Source organism: Tenrec ecaudatus, chromosome 3 (assembly GCF_050624435.1).
Source record: "Tenrec ecaudatus isolate mTenEca1 chromosome 3, mTenEca1.hap1, whole genome shotgun sequence".
Taxonomy (NCBI): domain Eukaryota; kingdom Metazoa; phylum Chordata; class Mammalia; order Afrosoricida; family Tenrecidae; genus Tenrec; species Tenrec ecaudatus.
Genome location: NC_134532.1, coordinates 61,447,583 through 61,470,746, shown reverse-complemented (window position 1 = coordinate 61,470,746; position 23,164 = coordinate 61,447,583). Strand labels below are relative to the sequence as shown.

Sequence of the window (23,164 nt, the reverse complement as noted above, 5' to 3'; positions counted from 1 at the left end):
GAGGTGGTCCACTCTTGTAAAGATCTAAAGTCTTGGAAATCCGGAGGGGCAGTTTAAGCCTGTTGTAACAGTGCCGCCATGAGTTAGACAACTGGTATGGCAGTGAGCTTGTTTTGAACAGCAACTAAGTGAACCTGTTGCTATTTCATAGACTGTGGCAGAAGACATGAGATCCCTGATTTGGAAACTAAGGACGTTGTTGCATATGGCACAGCATGCAATCTGAACATGCCGTATAGGGGTTGGTCAACTTGGGCTGCACATTAAGATCACCTCATTTGGCTTTAAAACTATGTGTTTGTTGGGACTTTATCATCAAATAACATTTTTGTGTGGTGGTAGATTTTAAAAGCTCCCCAGGCGGTTCTAAGGTACAACTATGGTTGAAAATCATTGCCATATAGAAGTGAAGAATTGTTGGATTAGTGTTGAAGCTCGGACCATAAAGTCATTATTGTTATTGAACACAAACAGAACAACCACCAAGCCCACTGCTGGCAAGCTGATTCCAAACCACAGTGACTGTAGGGCAGAGTAGAACTACTGCTCCACAGGTGTCCGAGGCGATAAGTGTTTGTGGAAGCCGATTCCCTCATCTGTTTCATGTAAAGTGCCTGGAGAGTCACAGCCAACCAACCTAAGGTGACTATTAGATAGCCCCCAAACCCACTGACCCCTTTCATTCTAATTCATAGTTACTCTAGGATTTCTGAGGATGTAAATCTCTGTCGGACCAGATAGTCTTCTCTGTTTTCCAAGAAGCAACTGGCTGTTTCGAATGGTCAACCCGAAGTTCAACTCTTACCTGTTTATCCTTAACTCTGACCTCTTCCACAATGCCAGTACACAGTTTTCACTTCCCCACACACAAGTGCGCGCACGCACGCACACACACACACACACACACACAGTTGTTATAGTTCCTCTTTAGTCAGGTCAGTTCCTTGCTCAGCAACAATTGCTCAAGTTTGCTACCCATTTTATGATTGAACTATTTCCTTGTTGAGGTTTTCTAAATATTTTGGTTATTTGAATCTTCATGAATATGTTGTCCCTGCAGACCTGCTCTCATCCTATAACTTGTCCTTTTTGCCATTTTTGAAAAGTCTTTTGATGAACTGGAGTTTTCATTTTTATCAGATTCTATTTTCTTATTTTGTCTCTTGCTACTTGTGCTTTTGTTAATATATTAGATGAACCATTTAAAAAAACATAGGCCTAACAATATAAACCTTGTATTTCTGTATAATAATTACATTGTTTTAATTTTCACATTTAAATTCTTAATCTATTTTGAATTTGTATATGGTGTGAAACATGGATCTTGTTTTATTTTCTGCATATGAAAATTCAATATTCCCAACACCATTTAGTTATTAAAGAGACTCTTTCTCAAAATGGGTATGGCACTGTCATCAAAAGTCAATTGATCATATATGTGCTGGTTTATTTCTATACTCCCAATGCTATTTCATTAGTCTCTGGATCTCTTATTATTACCAGGACCACCGTGTTTTGATTATTTTTGTTGTGCAGTATGTTTTAAAATCAGAAGCTGGGGTGTACTTCACTCTGCACACTGCCTTAATGACTAGGGGCCTCTTTACCATTCTATATGAAATTCCGAATTGGTGTTTCCATTTTTGTAAAGAAGACTTGGAATCTTGATCAGCGTTGGGTTGAATCCATAGATTGATTTGGTTAGTGTTGACATCTTTTTTTATTCAGTATTGACATCTTAACAATATTAAAATTTTCCAATCCATGAACATGGAACATCTTTCTATTTGCCATATATACTCGAGCATAAGCCAACCCGAATATCAGCCAAGGCACCTAGGTTTACCACAAAAACTGCATTAAAAATGTGCTGAAAAACTTGGCTTATACTCGAGTATATATGATATTTAAGTCTTAAATCGTTTTCAGCAGTAGTGTACGGTTTTCATTATACAAGTTATTCACATGCCTGATTTAATATATTTCTAAGTATTCTCTTAGGTGCTATTATAGATGGGGTCACTTATCTAAAATTCTTTTAAGCTTTTTATTGCTTATGTGTAGAAACCCAACAGATTTTTGATTGGTGACCTAGAATCCTACAATTTTGCTAAGTACCTCGATTAGCTTTAGATGTTTTCATATAATCTTTTTGGGATTTTTCTGTATATAGGAATATGCTATACATGATTTATTCCCTTATATTTTTTGTTTCTTTCCTTCTGCTTGTTTTGAGTTTAATATGATCTATTTTCTGGTCTTTAATGTTCATTGATATAAGACCTTTATTTCAATTTGTTATCATTTTGAACTATAACTTTATCTTTGAGCTGTATCCCATGAACATTGATATGTTGTACTTTCATTTGTTTTTTTTTTCCTTTTGACTTAATGATTATTAGTCAAAATCCAAATCATGGGCATTTTCTTGGTTATTGTACTGTGATAGATTGTAATATAACTCTTGCAAACATACCTGTGCCTCTCCTTGTCTCCCATCATTTTTGCCCACCTCCTTTTTGTATATGGTCATCCTTCACCCAAGTTAATGCCAATCTACCCATTATTAGCCTGTGATGTCTCTTCCTTCCCTTTCTCTCTCAACCCTGCTACCCATCAAGCTGTTTCTTTTAGCTTGAACACCTTTTCTTGGCTTTTTGTAATAGTGGTCTCATACAATATTTGCCCTTTTGTGATTGACTAAATTCACTTTTGGGGGGGTCATCTTTTTTCATTGAGGTGTTGAAGTTTGTATCATTTTTGTTTTGTTTTAAGATCAGTTCCTTGTTCAGCATGTCGTTGCCATATCTGCCCCTTTGAACCTGCATCCTTCCCTGGGCATGTGAGTGGCTTTCTAGCTTCCCTAAGGTACCTGGCACCTCCCAGTGCCTTAGTTTCCTAAAAGAACTCTTCAGCTTTCCCTCCCAGCTTTTCTTTCCATCCCCTGTCTGCCTCAATTCTGTTCTGTGGCCTCAGTCAGTGCTTACTTCATTTGCAATAAGATTTTGAGAAATGCCCTGGGAGTATTTGCTTTTTAATCCTGAGAGAAAATTCCGAGTTAGATGAAATGGTGGAAGGTTCTTTGTTTCTTCAAATAAACCCAACTCAAAACTCACTACCTTCGGGTCAATTCTAACTCCTGGTGGCCCTAGAGAACAGGGTAGAACTGCCCCTGTGCGTTTCTGAGAGGTAACTCTTTACCCGAGTAGAATAGCTTGTCTTCTCCTTCAGAGCAGCTGGTGGCTTCCATTGGCTGACCTTGTGGTTAGCAGCCCAATGGGTAGCCACTGAGCCCCGGCTCCTCAGAGAAGCCCAGCGATGTCAACAGACAGACACATCTCTGCAGTTTGTGGAACCAGGGACCCGAGGCCCACACTGGGAACACAGGCCGTTCTCTTCAGATCACTGCCAAGTCAGCGAGTGAGTGAGGTGGAACAAGAGCGAGTTAAAATGCTGGAAAGCTTTCTTACCATTGTTGAGTTGCCTTTTTCCTATTTAGCATTCTTAGTTGCTGTAAACCTTTGATGATTTTTCAAAGTTTCTTCAGAAAGTCTGCTGAAATTCCCAGTGTGTACGTGGGGCTGGGCTGACCCTGGGAGTTACTTAGCACTATGCTAATGTCACTCTTGATGATCTCTTACTGATTAACCACAGTTAGTTTCTGAGAAAAATTATCAATTACTTCATTGATTCTGAAATCAAGGAATGTGGTTTTCAGGATTATTTTACTTTAAGAACTATACAGTCTGAGTATGGACCTTTATTTGTCTATTTTAGCTCACTGCCAATGAGTCAAGGCCGACTCATAGCAACCTTATAGAACAGGGTAGAACTGCCCCCGTGAGTTTGAAACCATAACCTTTTTTTGTTTTAAATCATTTTATTGGGACCTCTTATAGCTCTTATAACATTCCATACACAGTTGTATCAAGCCTTTTTGTACATACGTTGCCATCATCATTTCCGAAGCATTCTCTCCTCGAGCTCTTTGTTTAAGGTTCTCTTTTTTCCCTCCCTCCCTTACCCTCCTACCTTTGTGGGTCCTTGATAAATTGCTGTTATTGTTGTGTATCTTACACTGTTGGTTGTCTCCCTTCACCCAATTTTCTGTTACTCATCCCCTTTGGGGGTGAGGGTGGGTGGCTATATATATATCCAACCCTGTGATGGGTCCCCCTTTCGCCCTATGACTATAACTCTTTATGGGAGTAAAAAGCTCTTTCTCCTGAGGAGCATATTTAGTATGTTGGGAAATGTTCTTTACAAAAAACAGGCACAGAAGTCTATTGTATACAAGCAATAAAATTACAGTTTCTTTAGTTGAATTAATAATCAGGCTTGTATTTCTGTAATATTTTTTCCATTTGTACATGTTAGTTTCTTTTAACCCTGTTTTCAGAAGCAAGGATGTTGCTGACTACCACTTAGCTATAGTACACATCTCATTTTTAATCAAGAAGCTTAAGTGAATGAATTTTTAAAAGCCAAATGAATTTTTAATTATATTAATATCATTTTTATCATGTATTTGGTTGATTTAAAAATGCTAGAATTGTGGCTTATAATTGCTTTAAATGTAAATAGGAGACTTCTTTATATCTGTGATTTGGTATTTTTATAGCTTTATTTTTATTTTTATAGGCGTCTGCCATGGCTCAAGAATCTCCTAAAAATTCAGCAGCAGAAATCCCAGTGACTAGTAACGGAGAGCTTGATGAGTCTCATGAGCATGGCTTTAATATGGTAAGAACATCTTTTTTTTTCTCAACTCAAAGAAGCATGAAAAGTCCTAAAGTGTTGGTATGAAGGTAGCAAAGCTAATATCAGACTATTTTCATAGATTAGCCAGATTGACAGAAATGCTTTGTTGTCATGTAGTGATGACTAGGGTATTGATTTGTCAAGGTTAAGCTTTAGGACCGTCAGCAATTCAACTTTAGTGTTATTCTCAATGAATCTGTTTTATGGCCAGAGCAAGAATGAGAATCTAACGTCTTTGTCATATAAGTCTACTTTCATATGTGGTAAGAAAATAGATTATAGATTATCCTTTTTTTAAATTGGTATTATTTAATTTCTTATCTAAATGCCCATAATGCATAATTCTTGGGTAAGCCTTTCCTACGGTGGCATGCTCAGTGAGAAGGGAACCTTCAGTGCCTCTCATTTTTATCTGCATCACGACTGAAATGTAAATGCAGTGCTATTTATTGGAGCCATCATGGGTTTAGAGCTAACCTGGCTTCCATTTCAGCTGTGCCAGTTTCACCTGGTAACCTGGACAGGGATTTCCACTCTTCTCACGTATGTTTTCTAATGTCTGTAATGAGAGTCATCTGAACTTTAATGAGGTTATTACTATTGATTGAGCTAAGGTAAATAATATGCCTAATATAGTCTTAAAAGTAATAGTGATGATTATTCCTGAATATATTTACATTAAAATCCCTTGCTAATAGCATTTGATACATGTTTTTATTGTTAGATGCCATTGAGTCTGTTCCCACTCATAGTGACCTTATGGACAGCAGATTGAAATACCGCCTGGCCCTTCGCCATTCTCACAGTTGTTATGTTTGAGCCCTGTTACAGCCACTCTTGTTGAAGGTGTTCCTCTTTTTCACTGGCCCTCTACTTTACCAAATATGATGTCCTTCTCCAGGGACAGGTCTTTCCCGACAACACGTCCAAAGTATGTAAGACAGAGCCTTCCATCTTGCCTCTAAGGAGCATGCAACTGTACTTCTCCCAAGACAGAATGAATAGTTTGTCCGTTTACCAGTCCATGGTACTTTCAACATTCTTTACCAGCACCATAATTAAAATGCATCAATAATTCTTCAGTGTTCCTGATTCAGTGTCCTAGCTTCCCATGCATATGAGGCAATTGAAAATACCATGACCTGTTTCAGGAGCACCCCAGCCTGCAAAGTAACATCTTTGCTTTTCAGTAGAGGTCTTGTGCAGCAGATTGACCTAGTGCAGTGCGTCATTTGATCTCTTGACTGCCCATAAGCATCGCCTATAATCCAAGCAAGTTGAAATCCTTGATACATGTGCATAACTTTAAATGACTTTAAAGATCCTAATTTTAATGTCCTTGAAAAACTAGCAGTTGAAAGGCAATTGAATTACTTTACAGTCCGTTTAAGAATAAAATTCCTTAATTTAATAGAAGCTATACTGTTGACAGACTGGGTCCAAGACTCTTTTGTTGTGGGAGGCTGCGTGTGCATTCATTGGAAGGTGGTTGGTGGCATTCTTTGCCTCTTCCCATTAAGCGGCCATCCAATAACAATGTGACGGCCAAAAATGCCTATAGACATTGCCATGAGTATCCCCCTTAGGGCGTGGTAGCAAGCTTTTTCCTGGGTGAAGCCAGTTATTTTTACCTAAACAACCATTTATCTATCTATCTATCTATCTATCTATCTATCTATCTATCTATCTATCTATCTATCTATCTATCTATACTAGATGAGCTTATTTATTCAAGGCTCTTTTATTTTTGACTGCGCTCAGACTTAGAGGTGGAAGCCCGCAGCGAGGACAGTCTCCGTCTCTTGGCAGTCTATTCCTGCTGTGTCTCTTTGGCCTCCTTCATTCTCTTGGTCAAAAGCTTGGCATATTCGGCGGCCTCCTTGTTTTTCTGGGTGCGCTGTTTCTTCGTGGCAATGCGCCGGTGCTTGTGCTGCAGGACCGCGGAGTCACAGACGCTGAATCTTGGGCGCTTTGGTGTTGGGTTTCTTGCCCTCTCTTTTCAGGGGTTTTCTCACAGCATACTGGGGGGACGTCATCTTCTTTAGAGAGATGGAAGAGTTTGCGGAGTCTGCTGGCTCTTTTGGGTCCCGGGCAACAAGACACAGTTGTGTCCGTCAGTCCTGGGATGTCTTTCTCCCCTTTCTTTACAATAACCAAGTTGAGAACGCTCAGATTTATATCAGCCCTGGACAGATTTGCGCTTCCTCTCCCCAGTTCTCCGTGGTCTGTAGCAGGAGACACCTTGCTTCATGGGAAAACCTTGCTTGTCATTCCCTCCGCTGATGCGGACAACATAGCCCTTCCACTCATCTCCTAGCGCCTCGGCCACGACTTCTTGGCCATTCGCTTCTCATAAAAGGTGCGAAGTTTGCGTTCATTGCCCACTTCAATGCATTTCTGGCAGCTAGTGGCTGGGAAGAGATGCTCAGCTTCATGGTGAAGCAGCCGATTGCCTCCACCACGCCATGGAAAAGAAACTAAACAACCTTTTAAAAGGGACTTTTGGTTCCTTTATTTTACTTTAACTTGGATGGTAAGTCATACCTACCCAGCACCTTTGTGGGAGAAAAGCCTGCCAAAATAAAGGCTGCTACTGCTGTTGTTAGGTGCCACTGAGTCGATTCTCAATCATTGTTTACCCTATGTGCATAAGAACTGACCTCTGCTTGAGCCTGCACTCTTTCCCAAGTGTTATATTCAAGGCCAGTGTTGCAGCCACTGTGCTAATCCATCTCATTGAAGGTCTTCCTCTTTTTGCTGACCCAAAGTAGCAAAAAGCTACTTCACCCAGCAAATTATCCTCATCCCGGGACTGGTCTCTCCTGAGAATGTGTCCAAAGTACATGAGATAAAGTCTTACTGTCATCTCTTCCAAGACGGATATGTTCATTCTTCTGACAGTTAACATTTTTGGCCAGCATCATAAGTGCATTAATTTTCCCTTGGTATTCCTTATTCACTCTTCAGCTTTCATATGCATATAATTCCAAAAACTAAACCAAACTGCCATTTAGTAGATTCTGACTCATAGTGACTGTATAGGCCAAGGTAAAACTGTCCCTGTGCGTTTCCGAGACTGTAACTCTTTACGGGAATAGAAAGCCTCATTATTCTCTGTATAGCAGTTGGCAGTTTCAAACTGCTGAACTTGTGGTTAGCAACCCAACTTGTAACCCATTATGCCATCAGAGCTACAGGCTAGAAAAGTCCGTGGGTTTGCTATGAATGAAATTCGATTTGATGGCGTCTAATAACAACTTGGTTTGTAAGCATTGTGTCTATAGGTGGTACACACAGTTTGTGTCCATCCACGAACTTAAAAATCGACAGTTCAGATTCACCTAGTGGTGTCTTGGAGGAAAGGCTTGGCTTGGCAATCTGCTTCCACAAAGATTATAGCCAAAAAAAACTCCCTATACAACAGGGTTTTACCCTGTAACACACAGGGTCTTTATTTCTTGTGTGTGTGTGTGTGTATGTGTGTGTGTGTGTGTGTGTGTGTGTGTGTGAGAGAGAGAGAGAGAGAGAGAGAGAGAGAGAGAGAGAGAGAGATTGTTTGTTAATGAGCTAATATGAAGTTACCTGCATGGTTCATTGGTAGAATTTTGGTCTCATGTAGGGGACACCCAGGTTGGATTCCCAGCCAGCGCACCTCACGCACTACTCGATCAATGTAGGCTTACATGTCGCTATCATGATGTACAGGTTTCAAACTAGGGAGAAAAGCCTGGTGGCCTACTTCCAAAAGTCAGCTAATGAAAATCTTTTGGATCACAGTAGTTCGGTCTGCAACCAACTGATCAGGGGGATGGCATGGTACCAGGCGACGTGTCATTGTGCATGGCATGCCCATGAGTCAAGCCACTTTTAAGGCAGCTAACAGCAATAGACCGATATTAAAAGGATATTAAATACCAAGTGTACTAAAGATATTTTCATTTTTAGTTTTAATCTTTCTGATGTTTAAAAACACTAAGATATATTTTTCATAATAAGGAAACTCAAGTCACCATCACAACCACATACCATTTAACTTTTTAAACAAACTTCTGCGTTAGTTCACATGCTCAATATACCAAGATTTTAGTTAATGATTTGTTCAGCTTACTTTTTGTATTAGTTCTATTTGTAAATGTATTCTGCAAATATTTATTGAATGTCAGGCAGTGGGGACATAATAGTGAATAAAAATGATAAAAGTACTTACCACCAGGAAGCTGGTATTCTAATGGATTATCTGATGAAATCTGAACCCAGAACCAAACTCACTGCTATTGAGTCATTTCCAACTCACGGAGACCCTATATGACAGGGGAGAACCACCCCTAAGGGTTTCTGAGACTGTACATCTTCACGGGAGTAGAGAACCTCATCTTTCTCTCTGGAGCAACTGGTGGGTTTGAACTGCTGACCTTGTGTGGATAACCTCTGCATAACTTAGTGCAGGGGTCCTCAAACTTTTTAAACAGGGCCAGTTCACTGTCCCTCAGACCCGTTGGAGGACCAGACGATAGTTTAAAAAAAAAAAACTATGGACAAATTCCTATGCATACTGAACATATCTTATTTTGAAGTTAAAAAAATAAATGGGGCAGAACCACCCGGCAGGCCGGATAAATGTCCTTGGCGGGCTGCATGTGGCCCGCGGGCCATAGTCTGAGGATGCCTGACCTAGTGCATAACCTCCTGCATTACCAGAGCTCCTTCAAGAAAAATGCAATACTTGCCAAATATTAGATTGAGTTTTAGGAAATTTGCTTGCCACATAAGCATTCTTTGTTACTCTTTTCATTGCGGTATAGCTTGCATGTTGTAATCAGCATAATCTTCATCGTATAACCCAATGGCACCACCACCTAGATCAATGTAGAATATTTCTAAGCCCCCAGAAGGTGTCTGCAAGTTCCTCTTTAGCAGCCACCTCTCAGGGTACTACTACTATGCTAGTGCCTTGGTGGATTACATTTGGCTACATATAAATGGAATCAGACAGTATGTACGCCTTTGGGGTTGGTTTTCATGCAACATAATTTTGAGATTTAGAGTACGTCTTAGATCTTTCATTTTTTATTGCAGTATTGTTTCTTATAATATAACTCAATTTGTATATCCATTCTTGGGTTGTTGAATATCCAGGCCATTTCCATTTGATGGCTATTATAAACAAAGCTGTTATACCTTCTTGTACAGCTTGTTTGATGTGATCACCTATCTCTGTTGGGTATATACCTAGGAGTAGAATTACTTTGCTGTGGGATATATGTATATTTGGCTTTCTGGTTAAACTGATTGCCAATTCCATCAGCAATGAGTAAGAATTGTAGTTGTTCTTCAACCTTACAAATTCTAGATGTTGCCGTACCTTTTAATTTTAGCCATTCTGATGAAGACCTAATGATATCTCATTGTGATCTTAATATGCCTTTCCCTGATTATTAATGATATTGATTCCATATTCTTATAGCATTTGAATATTTTATGAATTTTCAAGTCTTTTGTTCACTTTTCTGCTATACTAAATGCCTTTTTCTGATTCAGTTCTAGGGAGTCTTTATGTATTATAGACATAGCTGAATTGTTTAAATATATCTTATATACATACCTTCTTTCCATAATGGCATCTTTTAAAGAACCAACTAGAAACCAAACCTACTGCCATGGAGTCAATCGTGACTCATCCTGACCCTATGAAACACTGTAGAAATGCTCCATAGAGTTTCCAAGGCTCTCAATCAATGGTTCACAACCTGTGGGTCGCAACCACTTTGGGGGTCGAATGACCCTTTCACAGGGTGGCCCAATTCATGACAGTAGCAAAATTATAGTTACGAAGTAGCAACAAAAATAATTTTCTGATTGCGGTCACCACAACATGAGGAAGTGTATGAAAGGGCCGCAGCATTGGGAAGGTTGAGAGCCACTGCTCTAAATCTTTTTTTGTTTGTTTGTTTGTTTTTTGCTCTAAATCTTTAAGGAAGCAGAGTGCCTCTTCTTTCTCCTGCAGAATATATTTCTAATATAAGGATTTTCTTTTCTCTTAAAACATTTGTTATGTTGTGTACTTCTTATACTTAAGTATATAATCCATCCTGACCTGATTTTTATACATGGTGTGACACAGGGGTCAAGGTTCATTTTTTCCTGATAGAGATATTTAATTGACCCCACACCTTTTTTTTTTTTTTTACAATTTATTAGGGGCTCATACAACTCTTATCACAGTCCATACATATACATACATCAATTGTATAAAGCACATCTGTACATTCTTTGCCCTAATCATTTTTTTCTCCTCTGACCCCACACCTTTTATGCAAAAGACTCTTCTTCCACTACTAATCGGGTTGGTTATATATGCCTCCGTCTATTTCTGGGTTTTAGTTTAGTTCTTATTTTTTTGTTTTTGTTTTGTCTACTCACAGCAATATCACACTATCTTAGTTACTTATTTAACTGTAGTAGTTAAGACAGGAACAAATATCAGCTCCAACCTGATGCATCGTGCTTTGTTGTTCTTCTTGTGTGTCCTGTACCTTAATCCCATTCATGAATTCTTAGTTGAAAACTTATATTTGCCTTTCAGTGGCAATAAAGAAAATAATTTTTTGCATACTTTCAAATTTTAAGTGGCGTTAGAATAAACATTTTTATTAGAATGAAATTAATTAGACTAATACAACACTATAGATTTTTTGCTAATGCAGTAAAAGCTAATATTAACTGCTTTATAAGGTTACTTGGTGATAATTATCAAATGCTTCTATTGGCTCTTTCGCTGCAGTGTTATTTTATGCTCTCCTGAAAGTACAGAAGGAAAAGAGGAGGCGCTGCCTTAAAAGACCTTCCTTATTGGAGTGGGCATGGCTGCTTCTTAGAGGCAGTGATTCACTTCAACCACTGTTCTTCACTTTGCCCTCGAGCATTCTGACTTACTTCTTTTGTTGTGCTTTCTTTCTCTAAAAATCTTTGCACCATTAGAGTCCCATGCTTAATATTCCACAATGAAAACTAAGATTAGCCTTGTGCTTCCTTTGCTGTGAGTGAAAGCGGACTCTTTCTCACTTACCAAGTATCTTGCTATCTGACATCTCACATTTATGAGTATAGGGAAGGATGTACAGCTAGCAGTCACCATACTGAGATATGCAGCATGAATAACACTGGCTGTTATGCTTAATGTTGTATGTCAGTTTGCCTGGGTATGATTCTTAATCTTAATGGTCTGGCAATTACGTAACAGTATATTTGGCAGTTGTATAATGATGTAGGTCTCATTTTGTTATCTGTGGACATCCTGTATTTTCATGTAATACTGATTTTTTGCATAACAGCCTGATCTTTGGAACCTAATCATGTTAATAATTGAGGGGTGATTATATTTCAAAGGCCTCTTGGCTGTTTTGAATCAATTACACTGAAGATCTATTAGGCATATATTTATATTATGTTTACCTGAATTTTGGTATACTTCCTGTTTCTATTTTACTGTAGATAAAATTTCATTAAGAAAATAATTATTGAAATTTTTACTTAAGCTTAGACTGTGTTTTATGAGTTAGTAAAGTGATCTGATATGCAAAACTGGAACATAACCAGGGTTTTCTGAAGTACTTTTCTTATATACTATCTTCCTATTATAGATATTTGGTTATTAAGAGCTAATAAAACCAAACCCACTGCTGTCAGCTCATTTTTGACTAAGAGCGTGTCTGAGGCTGTAAACCCTTACAGGAGTAAACAAGTCTTATTCTTCTCCTTTAGAGCAGCTGGTGGGCTTGAACCACAAACTTTCTGGTTAGCGGCCCATCGTTTAGCCCACAGCACCACCAAGACTCCTTTGAAATCTTATAATGGTCTTATTTAATGTCCATTACAATACATTACTTAATGCATTTTTAAAAGAATAACCCACTGCTGTTGAGTCTTAGCAACCTTATAGGACAGTGTAGTAGAACTGCTCCATAGAGTGTTTGAGACTGTAAATCTTTACAGAAGTAGACTTGCCTCATCTTTCTCCTGCAGAGCTGCTGGTTAGTGTGAACTGCCAACCTTTTGACTAGTAGTCCAAAGGAACCTGCTATGCCCCCACAAAAAACCAAACTAAACCCACGGTCCTCAAGACAGCTTCAGTAGGGCTCCACCGTCTCTCGGGGCTCCTTTTATTTAATTAAACCTAAATCAAACTCACTACCATGCAGTCCATTTCAATTCATAGAGACCATGTAGGACAGAGTAGAACTGCCCCTATAGGTTTCCCAAACTGTAACTCTTTTTGAGATTAAAAAGCCTCCCACAGAGCAGCTGGTAGTTTAGAACTCTTGACTTGTGGTTAGCAGCCTAATGCATAACCCACTACTCCACGAGGGCTCCCTTTATATAAAATTAAGATGTTTATTGAGTTGTTATAACTTTACTGGCCAGCTGGTGTCACTGTGGGACAAGCAATGAAATTGTACCTCCCCCCCCCCCCCCCTTGTTCTTGGGTTTGTTTTTTTGTTGTTGTTTCTTGTTGCTTGGTTTCCTCTCGTATTCTGCCCTAAGAGAGGCCCTGGCCAGACTCATACTTAACGTTCACGTTTTTATAGAAGTTTAGTGGAAGAACCTCCTAGAAAACCCCTGCCAGCAGTGTAGTCATTACCTCATATTGGTTGGGTTAATGTTTCTAGCTTTGTTACATTGTTATTAAGATAAAGGCAACAGCTAGATGTAGACAATTTGGATAATAACCGTATTATCATCTCAGTTTTCTTTCAGCAAAAATATTTATTTTGTAAATATCACCGAGTGCTCTTTGATTTCTAAGTGGCATATTATAATGGATGCTTTTATATAGTGCTGGTTAATGTACTAAGTTAGACATTTGACATTTGTACCATGGTTACAAAGAAGAAATCATATATTACCTTTATATGGTTGAAACTTTTTAAGTTATTAAATACTTTTATTGGGGGCTCTTACATCTCTTATCACAATCCATACTCATCCATTGTGTCAAGCACATTTGCACGAATGCTGCCATCATCATTTTCAAAGCATTTTCTTTCTATTTCAGGTCCTCATTTTCCCCCGCCCTTCCCTGCCCACTCTTCCTCCTAAACCCTTAAGTTATAGATTATTATTTTCATATCTTACATCATTCTCTGTCGCCCTTCACCTACTTTTCCATTGTTCACCCCCCTGGGAGGGGATTATATGTTGATCCTTGTGATCGATTCTCCCCTTTCCCCCCAATCTTCCCCTAATCCTCCTGGTATCTCTATTCTCATTGTTGGCCCTGAGGGGTTTATCTATCCTGGTTTCCCTGTGTTGCAGGCTCTTACCTGTAGCAGTGTGCATGTTCTGGTCTAATCCGATTTGTAAGGTAGAATTGAGATCATGATAGTGGGGGGAAGGAAGCATTAAAGAGTTAGAGTTGTGTGCTTCATCGGTGCTGTACTGTGCCCTGACTGGCTCATCTCTTGATGTGACCCTTCTGTGAGGGGATGTCCATTTGTCTACAGATGAGCTTTGGGTATCCACTCTACACCTCCCCTTCCTACCCCATCCCACCCCATTCACATTGGGTATGATTTTGTTCAGGGTCTTAGATACCTGATCCCATCAACACCTCATGATCACACAGGCTGGTGTGCTTCCATGTGGGTTTTGTTGCTTCTCAGCTAGATGTCCACTTGTTTATCTTCAAGCTTTTAAGTTCCCAGATGCTTTATCTTCGGATAACCAGGCACCATCAGCTTTCTTCACCACATTTGCTTATGCACCCATTCTGTCTTCAGCGATTGTATGAAGAAGGTGAGCATCACAGAATGCCTATTATTGTGTTGAGGAGGGGTACTTGAATTGAGGCCCAATGTATATATGGTTGAAACTTTTTGTGAATGAAGTTATAGTTGGCAAATTTAGAGAAGTTACTTCATTAAACATAGCTTAATGAAACTGTTTCTGTGAAAGGACCCTACAAATATTCATAATTAAGTTCCCTTTTCACCAGTATATCATTTCTTTAGAAAAATGTGCAAGTATATAAAAGTAGCATATTTTTATCCAGTTTTAAGAGGGTTAGGATTCCTTGAGACCTACCTTTTAACCTTTAGGTTCCTCAGCTCTTAAAAATTCCTGGGCTATAAGGATTGAGTTAAATCATTGGGTGTTTGTTTAAGATGAATGCTTTATCAATCTCCAAGTCTCACTACAGTTGGCTCTTGAACAACCCATGGGCTGAGAATGCGGCCCTCTTGCACAGTTAAAAACCATGTATAATTTACAGTTGACTCTTGGACAACACAGGTCTGAATAGGCATGCTTATATACTGATTGTTTTCACTTGTTGCTATTGTGCACTCAAGTGCTCACGTACCTGAAGCCTTAAGCTACCTTAAGTAAATCTATACAGGTGGCCTTAATTTATAAACAAATTATTTTGAATGTAAATACACAGAAATATTTTCATAATGATAAATGCAGTCTTAGACTGACTTTGGCATTTCATTGCTGCAAGTACTACATAAATGTTACTACTTAGATTCTAGATTAAGAGATAGAGAGGGCGGCTGTAGTACTGTTATTTCGTGTTACATGTTTGTGGAATGGAATACAGAGTGGCAGGAGTGTATCTGTGCATACATATATAGAGTGAGGTGGTATAGGGTGCTAAGTGCAGAAAATAAGGCAAGAGATGGACTCTTGGTCAGTTGGAGTAACAGATAAAGAGCATGTGATGATGAGGATGAACTACTAGAATGACGTTGCCAGAAGTGCTGCTCCCCAGGATGACTCCTGGAGCTGGAGCTGCCTACATGGAATGGGATATGAAGGGCAGTAGAGATAAACTGCTTCAAGGAATGTAAACCTAAAGTGTAGGCCAGCCCTTCCTGCTTCCTGGAGAAAGTTACGTCGTTTTGGAAACCCACAGGGGCAATTCTAATCAACTTGATGATAGTGAGATTTTCGGAGTTTGCCCTTAGTTTGTCCAACTAATTCCAAAACCCAGTCAAATTCCCATCACAACCACACACACACACACACACACACACACACACACACACACACACACACACACACACCACCCCTTGTACAGCCCAGTCACCCAGCAAGAGGATGAGACTATTGGTTCTAACTAAGAATTTACAGTCTTGTAAACCCTAAAGAGCAATTCCATTCTGTCCTGTGGGATCAGTATGAGTTGGAATTGACTCTATGGCAATGGGTTGATTGATTTTTTTTTTTTAAGTCAAATTTCGGGCTTTACAAACTTTTGCCAGTTATTGATGGGAAAAGGTCATGTACCATTACAGATGATTACTAACTGTATCTCATCTGTCTGCATCAACATAATAAGTTTATGTACTATAATTTTATGTATTCTATAACTTATTTTTAAAATATCGCAACCTACTGTTTATCGTGCTGTTAATAGGCTATCCTATATGACTAAAATGTAAAACTTAGGCAGCTTTGATATCTACTGGAAGAAATTACTAATGGAAAATGTATCTTTATTCCCTGGAAGCATACCTAGCAGCATTAATCAGACAACGACACAAACCTGGATAGACTGCAGCCCTGTGTAAACATTAGCAGTAGTTGACCGGGAGGTGCTGATGATGAGGTAGGAAGAGGCCACTGAGGGAGAGTGGTACACAGGGAAAAGGGAGGTGCCGCACATGGTGGAAAAGTCACTCTTTTATAACCAAGTTTCTCAAAGTATAGACCAGAGAGCTCTTAATTGCTAGGCTAAATGAGAATCTAGACTGCATTTTTAACAGGTCCCTCAGGTAGTCCTTATCCAAACTAAAATTTGATAACTGGTCACTTAGAAGTACCAGTGATGAGCTGAGAAAATGCTCATCTTGTCTTGGAGCCACTGAATAACTGAATGAGATGTAGCCAGCATTGTATTGGGCTGGTTTCAGAGGGCAGCCTTGAAAGGCAATGGTGTTGCCGTGTCCTTAGGGTAGAAGTGGGAATGTGAAGGCCTTGCGTGAACAGTAGCTTTGCCTGTAGCTTGTGACATCCACAGCAAGAGCGTGGCAGGTGTGCCTTAGGGTAAAAGGGGTGCAGGTTATTTTAAACTACCAAATCCATAGCACAGTGAACCCAGCTCTGCCAACCTACTTCCATACAAATGATGCTACCATAAAGGAAAGTCTTATCTGTTTGAAGCATGAGACGAAATGTTTAAATGGAGACCATTCATCAGTAAGTGAAATAATTAGGCACTGTGCTACATGATAAGAAATCAAAGGAGCCCAAGAGAAGACTCCCTGCCACTAGAGAGCAAACAGTGAATACAGATAAATTATATTTAATGGATGAGCAGAGAAATGCTAGGCCACGTAGAGCATGGTCTGAGAACTTGTAGGAGTATGGAAAGATCCTCCAGTGAAATACCCGAGCTAATCTGTGGAGAATAACTGGCCAGATGAAAATGGATGAAGATGTTCCAACAAAGGCAACTCTAAAGACCTGCAGGAGGCACAAGACAACAGAACTGAAAATTCACGGTGACAGAGTGGAGACTGTGAGGAGAATGTATGTGAAGAATGAGTCTAGAGAGTACGTAGGGACCAAACTTGTGACTCTAGCACAAGGTGCGACTGTTCCTGTGGAACCTACAAACCATAAAATTATGTTGAGGAGCATAGAGTTTATGAACAGGTAACGGTTGTCATGGTTTTTGCTAGCTGTCATCCGGTTGATTCTGACTCGTACAAGCCCATGTACAACAGAATGAAACACTGTCTGGACCTGTGCTGTCCTCACAGTTGTATGTGTTGGGCTGCTCATTGAAACCACCAGCTTTTCCTCCAGAGAAAGATGAGGTTTTCTACTCCAGTAAAGAGTTACAATCTCGGAAACTCGCAGGGGCAGTTCTGTATTGTCTTAGGGGGTTGCTATGTGTTGGCATTGATTCATTGGCAGTGAGTTTGGTTTGGTTTTACTTTACTTTACTAAGCATGATGTCCTCCACGGAGTAGCCCTTCCTGATAATATGTTCAAAGTTAACCTAAGGTTTATTCCAATTCATTGTATAATTGTTAAGGATGACTTTGAAAATTCTTAAAAACTTTGAATTGAATGTCAGGTACATAAAGTGCAACTTGGGGATATTATGCTGTTGCTTATAAATGGGTTCATTGTCTCTCTTTTTAATTGTATTAGGGGCTCATACAAGTCTTATCACAGTCCATACATACATCAATTGTATGAAGCACATTTGTACATTCATTACCCTCATCATTCTCAAAACATTTACTTTCCACTTAAGCCCCTGGCTTCAGGTCCTCATTTTTCCCCTCCCTCCCTCCTCCCTCATGAGCCCTTGGTAATTTATAAATTATTACTTTGTCACATCTTGCCCTGTCCGACGTCTCCCTTCACCCACTTTTCTGTTGGCTGTCCCCCAGGGAGAAGGTTATATGCAGATCCTTGTAATCGGTTCCCCCTTTCCAACCCACCCTTCCTCTACCCTCCCAGTATCATCACTCTCACCACTGGTCCTGAAGGGTTCATCCGCTCTGGATTCCCTGTGTTTCCAGTTCCTATGTGTACCAGTGTACATCCTCTGGTCTAGCCAGACTTGCAAGGTAGAATTGGGATCATGATAGTGGGGGTAATGGGGGAGGAAGCATTTAGGAACTAGGGGAAAGTTGTATTTTTCATCATTGCTACATCGCACCCTGACTGGTCTCCTCCCTGAGACCCTTCTGTAAGGGGATATCCAGTGGCCTACAGATGGGCTTTGGGTCTCCACTCCTCACTCCCCCCCTCATTCACTATGGTAAGATTTTTTGTTCTGACAATGCCTGATACCTGATCCCTTCGACACCTTGTAATCTCACCGACAGGTGTGCTTCTTCCATGTGGGCTTTGTTGCTTCTGAGCGAGATGGCCGCTTGTTTACCTTCAAGCCTTTAAGACCCCAGATGCTATGTGGCAAAGAAAGCTGATGGTGCCCAGCTATCAAAAGACATAGTGTCTGGCGTCATTGTCTCTTAAATATATTCTGAAAACTATAGGAGTAAATGAAGTAGCAGATATTTTAAAAAGCTAACAAGTTAGGTTCTTCCTTACCATGGAGGCATTTAAGAATAACCATGCTAATGGGTTATGTGAAGATTTATTTTTAAGTTATGTGTACTCTGAGGCTAACACATTACTGAGAGAATGCATATTTTAATAAGCCTTTCATCGAGTTTATCAAATGCTCAGCATTGTACAAGTCATACAGTTCTTTCACAGAACCCATATCATTTTGTTTTGCACTTGGCACTCTCATACTATACTGAGAGTTCTCTTGAGAATCCAGTGGACTCATTCACACCACTTTTGGTTAGGCTTCTTCTAGTAGGAGTAATTTAAGACTAAGAAGGTCTTCAGAGTTTATACTGTATTAATGTAAAAGATACAAGCTGTTCTTTGTTCTCGTTTTAGTTTGTTTGGGAAGAACTTTTATTTGTTGAATAATGGAATGCTAACACATCATTGGTAGAGTTTTGAATAAGGTGTAGTAGCATCAGCACTAAAGCTGCAAGAGGCCTTGGGTGACAATATGCGTGTTGAAAACCTATATAATCAAAGATAGCTGTCTTATCTACTGCTTAGTCTCCTACTGGCCCCCCTTCTTCCATGAACTATGAAGTATATAATTTCTGGGAATGTACACAATATTTTGTGGCAAGAGAGTGAGGCCAGTGAACAGTATTCTTGCAGGTAAGTTCCAAGAATACAATAAATGCAACTTTTCTGGACCTTTATGCCATTTGTCTGTCTGAATGGGTTCCGACATTCAAACACAGTCATCCATGTGTTGCTGTCTTTAGCTCCTGATATTTTGAGAGGTCTCTTGGGTCTCTCTTTTCCAAAGGAAGCTCTTACTATCTTCCCAGAAGCATATTGTTGTTTTCGTTAAGTGTCTTCAAGTCAGTTCTGACTTAGAGCGATGCTGCCTACAACAGAGCGCATCGCCCAGTCCGTGGCTTCCTCACAACTCTTCTTCGACCGGAAGCCATGGTTGCAGCCTCTCTGTCAGTCCTTCTTCAGGGGTCCTCCTCTTTTTCAGGCTCTCTCTCTTTTACTAAGCATGATGTTCTTCTCCAAGGACTAGTGTCTCCTGACAACATGCCTAAAGTACCTGAGACAGAGTCTTTCCATCTTTGCCTCTAAAGAACATTCCGGCTCTACGTCTCTGAAGCATGAGCTGTTGAAAACCTTCCAAAGTTAGAGCGAAGCAATACCCAGGGGAGCTATTGTAAAATACAGATGTGCTTAATGACAAAACTTGCAAGCAAACAAAATATATATTGTGTTGGTTAGGATGTTTTCTTTTACCTGAGGGGGAAAAAGTCTGTCTTTAATATAAATGTGACTAAAAGGACCAGTGCGGTGTAGTGAATTATTTAATATGGTTCTTCTAGCCATTGGCTTTCTTACTCTCACCATGTAACTTTTCCTGATGAGTCTAAATAAGAGAAGATGGAGATTGATTATTTAAAATTATAATAGAGTTTACTTGTGTGTGATTATTAACAAGGTTAATTATAATTGCCATCCTGTTGGCTATCAAAGAAGCAGGGAGGGGAAATCTCACTACTGGCATGAGAGGAGAGCCAAAAGTGGAGTGCATCTTTGGACCCCAAGATCCCTGTGCATTGAACCTCCCTCAATTAGGAGATAGCTGTGACAACAGAGGAACAAGTGAGGAGTGGCGGAGAAGTAGCAGCAGAACCAAGAGCATGAGCCAGTGGTGGACTGCTCAGCCCACAAAGCAAATAAAGGCAAGAAGCTAGCTTATGGTGTGTGGTGCCTCCAGACACTGAATTGGTTTGCTGACCTATAGAGCTAAAACTGAATGCCTCTGGGCTGAGGCTTACAGTGGAGTGGCATGCCCTTTTGACATCTATTGGCAGCCCTAGAAGAGCTTTGTAACATTGCCCCAGCAGGACCAAAGGCCAAGGGTTTGTGTGACCAAGAGACCAAAGAGTAGAGGCCTGTTTGCAGGCATGGCTGAGAAGAGGCTGATTTGTTTGAATACTTGTGTATAGTATGTAACCTCTTATCTGCCTTTAAACCCCACAAGTGTATTTATTGTCTGAGTTCTGCGTGCCATGGCAATAAATTATCAAACCCCGAACAAAGGGGCGAGTGCTGTGGGAAGGATACTTGATGTCAAAATCAGTAGGAAGGTTGGATGGTGAGGCGTCTCTGCCCTCAGCCTCATAGAAATCGACCTTGGCAATGCACATGTGGAGATTGATTTTCCTACACAGAGGTCAGTCATCACCCCCAAGTTATTCTTTTTACAGTTGGCCTCAGAAGTGACTCCAAATGAATTGGAAGCATGGGACTTTATGAGAGAAAGAACAAAGGGCTATGGGAAGTGAAATGTTTTATTCTTAGGTGGTTATTTTGATTATTGCAGCCTGTAATTGTTTAAGGCAGTAAGGAATAAGCTGCAGTGAGGAGAGAAAAGTTCCTGAAGTGACCTGGGGCAAAATCCAGGCTGGTTTAGACAAGATGACTGATAAGAAAACTGGGCCTACTGACTCCACCTTGCCAGATGCCCAAGGCCATACAAACTTAAATGGAAACAGAGTTCAGGGGTGAAGAAGAGAAAATTAGAGTATTTTTAAAGATTTGAAAGTTGGAAAGTTGTCTGACTACACTGTGGATATACCTTTATTGTAAAATCGGCCTGCACGGGTGGTAGAAATTAATAGAATTATCATGATTACGGAGAGCTTGTAAGCAAGCCCACCTTTAGCCTATAACACTACCATGAGTGATTTCTGCCTCACGGAAGCCTTAGGATACAGGGTAGAACTGCCCCTTTGGCTATCCAAGGCTGTAAATCTGTACGGAACAATAGGCCTCATTCTTTTTCTGCTGAGCAGCTAGCCTAGTGGGTTTGAACTGCTGACCTTTGTGCTTAGCAACTCAGTCAGTGCATAGCCCACTACACCACCAGAACTCTTTCTTCAACCTATTAAAGGATGTCCTAAAGGGGAAATACAGGGTTGTCTAAAAGGAACAGGCTTTATTTTAAGCCAGATGTTTATGTAGAGTTGGGGGCTTAAATGGAAACTTGAGTCTTACCTAGAACTACTGAGACAATAGGAGATTTACTCTGGAAGGGAAAATGTACAGTTAAAAAAAAAAAGGAAAAGACGATACTATTTGCTCAGAATTCAAAAAGCCAGTTTGCCATTTGATGCAAATATGTCTATCAGAGAAAGTTCTCCTTCTAGTACTGCAAGTTAAAGGAAGCCAGCAAGCAGACAGCCCACTTCCTTGTGATAGCCAGCTGGATCCACTTGTTGAATGGAACTAGGAGAGTCAGCCATGAGGATGTGGCTGCATTTGGACATGTTCCATTGGTACCGGTTGACTGGTCAACAGAGGCTAGAGTTGAGAGAGGGCCGGAGAGGCTGGCCAGTCTAAAGTTAGGTAGTTGTGTGCACTCTCAAGCATAGAGGAATGGCCCAGCCTATGGGGGCTATGGCAGAGAGAGAGTGAGCAGGAGCGAGCTTGTGTGAAGTGCAGTTGGTACCCATTTGGCCTACCTTGGAGAATTACAGCTGACATGACTAGAACCCAACCAAATGAAGAAAGATGCTTGACCTTGTGAGCTGAGGTAAATTGCTGCTGTTTAATGTCTTGCTCTGTACTGAACTTTGCTTAATGGATGCAGATGCCCAAAGTTCCAAACAGAAGATAATTCAGATCAAGGAACATTCTTGGCTCTTCAGAGTACGCTTGATAGGGATGGGCAATTCAGAAATTAGGTAGTTAAAAGGGGGGTCTTGGTCAAAACATGAAGTAGCTGGCTTATAAGCTTTTGGGGGTGTGCTTACAGTAAAATGATTAAAAAGAGTAAGCTAATCTTTCTTATATGCAAGGGACACTGGCTAGAAGAGCCAGGGATGACATGCAGTGCAGTGAATTACTGAATATGGCTCTCTTAGCCGTAGTCTTTCTATGTGATTACCACTCACTGACCTTTTCCTGATGGATCTGGATAGAGAAGGTGGGAGAGAGATTGTTAAGATCCAGTTTTAAGTGCTAATTGTGATTGCCATCCTGCTCTGTATAAAAGGAGCCATCAGAGAAGCAGGGAGTGGAGTGTGTCCTTTGGACCCAGAGATCACTACTCGTTGAACCTCCTTAACCCAGCAGATAGCTGGGATCCAGAGGAATGAAACCCAGGGCTTGAGGTAGTGGCAGACTTCCCAGCCAATAGAACAAATAAAGCTGAATGTGTTCAGCCAAGATACAGGCTTGAGGAGTGGGATGCCTCCAGGTACTTACTTGGCTAATTGACCCATAAAGCTAGAGCTGAGTGCCTTCAGATTGAAGCCTTATTAAGAAATGGTATGCCCCTTGGCATTCATTGGCAGCCTTAAAA

At 40.3% G+C, this 23,164-nt stretch overlaps 1 protein-coding gene across 5 annotated transcripts in view; it reads left to right on the top strand.

The window, feature by feature from the left end:
- ARFIP1 (ARF interacting protein 1) overlaps positions 1-23,164 on the top strand; it is a 159,703-nt gene that overhangs the window by 41,881 nt on the left and 94,658 nt on the right. For all 5 annotated transcript variants that reach the window (XM_075543690.1, XM_075543691.1, XM_075543688.1 and 2 more), the window contains one exon: positions 4,642-4,743. In XM_075543690.1, the coding sequence (XP_075399805.1) occupies positions 4,651-4,743 (93 nt within the window). In that variant the 5' untranslated portion in view covers positions 4,642-4,650. The remainder of the gene's footprint in view (positions 1-4,641; positions 4,744-23,164) is intronic.